This window comes from Protobothrops mucrosquamatus, unplaced genomic scaffold (genome assembly GCF_001527695.2).
Source record: "Protobothrops mucrosquamatus isolate PMUCROS unplaced genomic scaffold, P.Mucros_1.0 scaffold_84, whole genome shotgun sequence".
Lineage (NCBI taxonomy): Eukaryota > Metazoa > Chordata > Lepidosauria > Squamata > Viperidae > Protobothrops > Protobothrops mucrosquamatus.
This window is the reverse complement of record NW_015386160.1, coordinates 106,290-114,651: the sequence shown is the minus strand read 5'-3', so window position 1 is coordinate 114,651 and position 8,362 is coordinate 106,290. Positions and strand designations below refer to the sequence as shown.

General features: G+C 36.3%; 1 protein-coding gene across 1 annotated transcript in view; it reads right to left on the bottom strand.

Annotated features, from left to right (window-relative positions):
• LOC114922432 (vomeronasal type-2 receptor 26-like) overlaps positions 1–8,267 on the bottom strand; it is a 9,717-nt gene extending 1,450 nt beyond the window's left edge. The window contains exons 1-6 of the mRNA XM_029283776.1: positions 8,200–8,267; positions 6,388–6,673; positions 3,628–4,464; positions 2,404–2,631; positions 1,237–1,345; positions 11–774 (exon numbers count right to left, since the gene is read on the bottom strand). Of these exons, the coding sequence (XP_029139609.1) occupies positions 11–774; positions 1,237–1,345; positions 2,404–2,631; positions 3,628–4,464; positions 6,388–6,673; positions 8,200–8,267 (2,292 nt within the window). The remainder of the gene's footprint in view (positions 1–10; positions 775–1,236; positions 1,346–2,403; positions 2,632–3,627; positions 4,465–6,387; positions 6,674–8,199) is intronic.
• Positions 8,268–8,362: the final 95 nt, after the last annotated feature.

The window sequence follows — 8,362 nt, the reverse complement described above, 5'->3', positions numbered from 1 at the left end:
CGGCTACCATGTATTTCCCTTTGGAGCTCAAGTAGGTGGGTACAAAGGAGATCCATACACTACAAAAAACCAACATGCTGAAGGTGATCAGTTTGGCTTCATTGAAACTCCCTGGAAGCTTTCGAGCCAGAAATGCCACCAAGAAGCAAATGGCAGCCAGAAAACCCATGTAGCCAAGGGCAGTGTAGAACATGGCAACCGAGCCTTCATTGCACTGCAACAAGATGTGTCCTGGTTGGGAATGAAAGTCAGAATCTGGGAATGGGGGGGAAATTCCCAGCCATATCATACAGATGCCTACTTGAATAGCAGAGCAGGATAAGACAATAGAGTTGGCCAGAATCTTCCCCAGCCATTTCCTCATGCTGCTGCCTGGCTTTGTGGCCAGAAAGGCCACCACAACCATTACCGTCTTGGCCAAAACAGAAGATACAGCAACTGAGAAAACAATGCTGAAAACAGTTTGTCGAAGAAAACAAGTCATTTTTATGGGGTGACCAATGAATAGAAGAGAGGTCAAGAAAGAAAGCAGGAGTGCAACCAGGAGGATGTAGGTGAGTTGACAGTTGTTGGCTTTGACTATGGGAGTTTCTCGGTATTTAATGAAGGTTCCCAGAATAAAGGCAGTGATCAGGGACAAAACAATGGCAAAGAAAGCTAGGATGAATCCCAACAATTCTTTATAGGATAAGAAGCTTATACTTTTGGGGACACACTGATCTCGCTTCTTATTGGAATGATGGTCATCTGGACACTTGTCACAGTGGGATGCATCTAAAAAAATTATTAGCATGTATCTGTTTCTGCAGTTGTAGGAGTATGAAAACCACAACAAAATCAATTACTTCATTTTCAAGGAATAATATAATATTTCTGCCCAGTGATATCCATATGACACAACATTTGTTAAAATACTTGACATTCTTTTTTTAAAGGCTAAAGATAAATGTGATTATCAGCTTCTCCTCTTGCCTGAAACCAAACAAGAAAATTACAACTCAATAGAAATCAACAACCTTTCATTATTTATTTTAATGTTCACATCATCATACAAAATTTGGTGATAGTGCCCAATCTTTGAAACGTTTGTGGATGCCTTCAAGAAATTTAATGTTTTTCTTGCTTCTTTATCAAATACCCTAAAAAAGCAAGAGAGAATATTGATTGTATCCTGATTTTTTCCTTTCTTTTTTTTCTTTTTGGAGCCACCTTGATATGGAAGAACGTGTCTCTTACAAGGAAAGATACACAGAGAACAGTCATAGCAGCAAACTGGTGCTCCCTCTCTCACAAGCTTGGCATAACCTGGGGAGCAACTTTCTGTACATCTTGAATAAGGCACCGTCTAAACATAAACAGAAAGATTACTCAGGGCAATATATGAATTAGAAGGGCTTAGTGAAATCAACTGGTGGCATGAGTTTTAATTGCTCTGCTTGCAAGTGGCAAATGAAAGGTGATTCTCTTTCTCTATCACTCTCTATTGCAGATCCCAAAACAGACTCATGGCCTTATTCTTCTTTCCAAAGGAAAGTAGTTTCATTGCAAAAGGTTTTTCTCCTTAGGGCATTTATGAGAATGCTATAATTTATTTTTTTTTACCAACTTTGCTTTCTCAGGATATCTTCAAAATTTAGATTTCTCTTCAGTCATTATTTTTCTCTCTTACAATTGATCATTGTATAATTTTATGTAAATGACTTTTTTAGCTGCCCTCATTTCCCTCACCACATTCTTAATGACATCTTTCTCTTATGCAATTCAGTGGGGCTAAGTTCTTCATATTCTGGATTTTTCCCAAAGGTACTTTTTCAAAAGGCAACTGGTCTTTGTTTTCCCTTGAAGACATTTTGCTTTTCATCTCAGAAGCTTCTTCACTTCTGACTGAATGGTGGAGGATGAAAGGATTTATATTCCTTGCAGTCATCTGGTCATTAGTAGTCTTTCTGAGAGTTGTTAAGGCTACTTGGAGGGTCACCTGAATAGTGCAAATGGGTGTGGAACCTTGGAACTGCTGAATCTATATCCTGTTTACAACATAGTCCTTCAGCAGTTCCAAATCCTTCCATCCTCCACAATTCAGTCAGTGGATCACCAAGAATCTCCATAGACATTTTGGATTTTCTCTTACTGAAAACAAGATGATTTGATATACTGTAAATTATGGCTTCCTATTCCAATTTAATAATATATATTGCAAATCCCATAATACAATTGATGGTACAGCAGGTTTCAATGTGTGATAGATTACTGAAAAAACTCTAAAATAAAATGTTATCTAATAAATTAATGAGGCTTATTTGGAAGTCATCACAATTGGCTTCAATAAGTATTATTTCTGAGCAGAAAAGTTTGCACATATGGAGGTAAATAAAAGAGCAAAAACCAAGCAGCAGCAGCTACTTTGTTAAATAATGTTGGCCATTGAATGGCACTCTGATTGATGGAAATCTTGATTTCCGAGGAGGCTTCTCTTTCTACACTCCCAATTTTCACCCCTGCATCAGACTTTTCCCAAAATGATGTCCAGTGCATGATATCAAAGTCACCAAGAGGAACTCCATTTTCATCAAAATAAATCCCATCTCTGGAAATATTGTGATGTTGGAAGTTTTTCAGGAATCTATGAAGCTGCAGAAACAGAGAAAAAAACATTACAATTTGAGCTTTTATTCAATGTTTTTCTGCTATTATTCTGGACTGGAAGTACTCTGAATAATTCAACCTCGTCAGATCACCACTACAGTCTGAAAGAGATTGATTCAACCTTTCATGGGACGCTTCTCTCATCATTCTCCAGGGCTCCACAGCTCTTTTTCAGATATTTATCTCACATTCTTGAAAATGTGGGATAGACAACAACAACACCAAATGGTTTATAACTGGCTGACAAATCATACTCAATGTGTTGTCCTCTAGGGAGCTACATCCATATGGAGAGAATAAGCTGTGGGGTACTCCAAGGTTCCATTTCAGGCCCAACACTCTTCAATATCTTCATAAAAAATCTAGACGAGGGAATTGAAAGGGAACTCATCAAATCTGCAGATAATACTAAACTGGGAGTCCTGATCAAGATGAAGTTAGCAGAGCTTAATTTTGGGCTAGGAATGCAATACAAATTGCATAGTGATGTTATCTCTTTCAAAGACTAGCTATGGAAGCCTATGCATTAGTTCAGGAGATGTGTGGATGAACTTTTTGTGGCCCTCAGAAAATGCTTTGAAAAGACATTGATTTATATCTTATTGCTATGTTAGTAATTTTTAGCTAGCAAAGTCCAATTTCAATCCAGAACAAACAATCAAGCCTAACTCCTTAGCTTGGAAACTAGATCACTTTGTGATCACAAGAAAGGGTTGAGGATTGCTGGAATATTCTGATACTTATTTAATTTTGAAAATCACATTGTCACCATAGAGCTATTTCTGTCTCAAAAGTATCCTATACCAGTACAGTTTGTTTAACTTTGGAAGATTTTTCTCCATCATCTCCTTCTCTAACTTACTCTCAAATACTACAAACTGGGCAATTGTTCTTTGGAATATTCCACCCCTCTCTACATCTAATTTAATACTGAGGAATTGGAAGGAGGAAATAAGTAGAACCTCAAAGAAAAAGACTTACCTGCCATGGCTGTACAATCTGGGATGATTCATGGTATCCAACTTGCATTCTCCTCTTACTCCATTGGGAGGAAGAGGCAGCACTGAGGACCCATGCCACAGTTTGAATTACTTTGGAAATACTGGAGGGATCCTGATAGAGGATTCTTGCAATCACATCATGGGGTGGGAATTCCCAGTTCTCTTTTTCTTTGCATTTTTTCCAAACTTTCTTAGATAACAAAGGACTTGAAATGGAACATTGAAATGCTTCCTTTCCATACACGGTGACCATAGATGTATAAGATTTAAAGTCATAATACTGAGTCCTTCCCTTTTTCTGGATGAGGAAGGAAAACAAAGCATATTTATTTTGGAGATCAAGCCAGTGGTCAAAAATACCTACACTTAAAGCTGTCAAAGTTGTTGCAATCCACACTCTTCCCACAATGAATTTCTTACTCTTCTCAAGCCATTGTATTACTGATGTTAGTATCCCTGAGGCCTTAGCATCCAGTTGGCATACTATAATTTTTATTTGACTCTTGATAAGAGAACGGAACATTTCCCATTTTTCTTGCATGAGGGTGTCTCCAGCACTTGTCTTCATATTTGCTTCTGGGATGGTTCCTGAGAGGACAATGCAAATCCCATTTTTTAGAGCAAGAGCTTCCAAGCTTCTTTTGAATTTTTCTCCTCTGTCATTGTCCAGAGAAAGGAGGCCGATCCACGTCCATTGGAAATGCAGGAGTAGCTTGACAATTGCAGAGTAGGGAGGTTTTTGGTTTGGGGTCATCCGATATGAAAAAGGAAAATGTTTATTTTGCTCAGCAATCTGGTTGATGACACTATAGTTGATCTAAGATAAAACAGAAGATATTGGTAATTTGTGTCAGTTTTAATGATAAAAGTCACATGGTAAATCTAAGGGCCTTTCCCTACTGCTGAGAGAAGTTTCAAACAATAACTGCATGAATTTTACTGGCTCCCTTGATATTCTGTCCTGTTGTCTTGTACGTTCCCTTTGAAACTAGGGAGCCCTGAATTATCTGTGGGTGGTGTTCATGGATGGTCCTGATGGAGCACATCCCTCTGGTCAACCCTTTTACCATGCAGTTTTGCCTGAGTGATGGAGTAAATGCAATGCGGCACTTTTGCTGTCAATAACTGACAAACTGTCAAATATGTTAAATTCTCATAGATTATTACTGCTTATTTCATTGCTTCATATGTTGGACTTGAAATATTGTTTGTCATATTCCCCTCTAGCAATTGTTTAATATTGATATATTATTTCATTGTCTTCATTCATATAATTGTTTTCCAATATTTCTATATGAACTCTTTAATTGGTTGAATTTCTTTCAGACATTTGGAATGCAGAAGTCTGTTTAATAACCTCACTTTTAAAAAAAACCAAGACAATGGTTAGCAAAATGAACTAGTGAGAAATGATTGTGACATTTAATGGTAAATATATTTTAATAAGATGAAAGATATGTATTGATTAACTGATACTGTTTATGATTATTGTTTCTCATATTTACTATAGCTATTTACTATTATAGTAATTACTGTTATTGAACATATGTACCCGGACAATAGTCTGTTTGCTAAAGCTTGAAAATGTTATTGGGAGGCAACCCCAATGTTGTTCCCAATCCTGTCCCAACCCCAATCCTGTTTCCAACCCCACCCCGAATCTTAATCCCCATCATGATCCTATGCCTTCCCAGCCTTATAAAACTCAATAAAAATTTTATAAAACAAACAAACAAACCCAAGACAACTGGCATTGTGCCAAGCTCCAGTTCAAAATAGGAAAGAATATTATGACATACTTTCTTTTGTCTTGTACACTGGAGAAAGTATGTAAAAGCTGCTTTCTGGAGGTGCCCTCAAGCTGTTTTGACCCATTTGTTTTTCTTTCATATCTTTCTTTTCCAATTTTTACTTCAGTCTCAAGATTATAAAAATGAGGAATTTCTCACAGAAACTTATTAAGAGTTGGAAGAAGAACAGACTGAATGGAAGATAAACTTATTAGGACAACTGTGGGAAACTGAAATAATGGGGAGGCGATCAAAGAAATATAATGGGGCTAGTTCTTCCAAAAAATGTAATTAAATGGTCTTTCTTAACTCAACTTAACTGAATTAAAAGTACTGACATGGATGGTTAGTTGGCAAAGGAAAAAAAGCCAGAGTAAGGCTGAAAGAAACTAGGGTTTTGATTTATTAGGGGGGATTTTATACTATTGATTAGAAGGTTAAAGATGGTCGAATATAGATTTTTTTTTTAGAAAATAAAGTAATATTATAACTGAATAGGTAAGATGTATAATAAGATTAATAGATTTTTGGTTTACTATGGTGAATTTTTTTTAAAAAAAATAGAATAAGATTCTATGCAAATAGATAAGATGTATATTTAGAATATTAGATTTTGTTATAAAAAGGGGGAAATGTAGAAGTTGAGATAAGGGTAACTCTAGTTACCTAAAGCTTAGAAACTATAATATATCAAATGCTAAGTTGAACATTGAGGGGAAATTAAAGTCTGGGGAAAAAGCTACAACAGGACATTGATGTATATAAGATTGAATGTAAACACAATTAAGATACATATAACTTCAAAATTATTGATAAATGTAATAAAGTTGGTTTTACTTAGTTGATAACAATAAGAATTATATTAATTCAATATGAGATAGTAGATATTAAGGGACAAAGAGAGGAAAGAAGAATTTACAACATGCAATTAATTTCATTTGACTTTATACCTGTGGGATTTTATAGATGCTCAAGACATTAGAAACATGATCAAAGAGTTCAGAATCCACCTCTTCAATGACTGCCAGCAGGTTCTTTTGTCTTCCACATCTGTAGTTTGGAATGTTCTCCTGCCCTGTGGACACCACGTCCATCATGGCCTCATATGTCAGTCTTGCACTGAAAAAGTTCTGATAGATGTTGTAGCCCAGGGTGATGTTGGGTAAGAGCCTTGAATTCTGGTTGATTTCATGAACAGCCAACAAAAAGGGCAGAAGGTGGTAGAAGGTGTTCTCACTGCAACATAAGAAATTTCGAAAGGTCATCATCTTCAATTTGGGTTTTCATAAAAGCATGCCATCTTTACTGTAGCTTTCTAGCTATATAGTGTAATGCCAAAAAGATAATCAGACACTCATTATTTAATTAAATTATTCAATTTATTTGGGCTTTGCAGGTGATAGATATCTTTGAAATTTCTATTAGAAGAACAGTCCCATTAACACCACTAGGAGCCTCTTGCCAAAAGAAATAGGGAGATATAGTAAGCTTCTTATGTCAGGATCCAAAGAATCCTACCAAAATTACCAGAACTGATTCTGCCTATAATTATCTCCAAATTATGACTTGGGGGGGAATGAGGAAAATTATTCTTATAACTTAGTAACAAGGTAAGGAAAACAATCACAACATTAAAAACCTTTGTATTTTCTTTCACTCAAAAATAAAAGCATGGAGGTTTCTTACTATTGTAACTGTTTCCATCTGTTTAGAATCACCTTTCCCAAAATCAAAGCATTTATTTTATTTACTTAACTATTTCCAGAGATAATATATCAGTGCACAACAATCCATAAAATATAATTAAAATCATGCTCTTTCCCCCAGGCACCAGATTTGATATGCTTACAGCTCACAACCCCCATCCTAGAACAATGCTTGGGGGAAGATCTGTGTCTTCCCACTCTCCAGAATGCTAATAAGGGATGCTACCAAGTATACATGTATATGCTGTGATCATATTATAGGATTTCTTCCTATTATACCCATCTGGAGATAACTAACAGCTGGATTCAAGTGCTAGATTACCTATCTGAGGATGGATATCTCTTCATAAGCCTTCTTTAGATCTAGAGATTTGCTGCAGAATATTTGGAGTTATTTTCCTATATTCTACAGTTAACAACAATTAATGTGATCCTCTGTGACTAAACATTAACTTATAAGTCTCTCCCCTCCTTGAGTTTGGTTTTTAAAAGGTATGCCTTTTATTTAAACCAAAAGGAATAGGGTAATCACAAAAGTAGCAAAACTGTTAAAGGGTGGAAAGAAAGAGTGGAGAGGGTGGTAATAATTATAGAGTAAATGTAAGGAAAGGGAAGAAATGGTAGTGAGAAAGTACAAGCGATCTCCCTCTGCTCTAAGGTAGTCAATCACTTTATTGGAAGTTACTGCTTAACTATTGTTAATTAATAAATAAAATAAATATGAATAAATTGCTGACTCTCCACCGTACCAAGGTAATCATTTTGAAAGCAGGCAGAATCCCATCCAGGTAAGAGTCATCCTGGGACAGTGTTGGCAATGCCCAATGTTGCCCAGTGTTGAGGTTGAGACTATTGGAAGAACTTAAAAGGAACTTTGCAAACTCAGGCTTTACAAAATCATAATGTTCCCTCGGAGCCTTTCCTCCAAAGCAAATTGGGAGAAGCAATAATGACTTGCCTTTCTCAAGGTGAGGAATAGGGGAAAGAAATCATTGCTAGAAAATCATTGGAGCAGGTAAAATCAATCACCAGAATCCTGGACCTGCTGACAATTACCTTTTCAGTTGGTGGGTTGGAGGCTTGGAGAATGAAAATTGATACAGTCGAGATACGATTCCAGACATTATTCCACTAATTAAGTAGTCCCCTGGCTTGTAGTAATGGAACCATTCCTTTTCTTCTATTATCACCTTAAGTGGACATTTCATCAGCATATAGG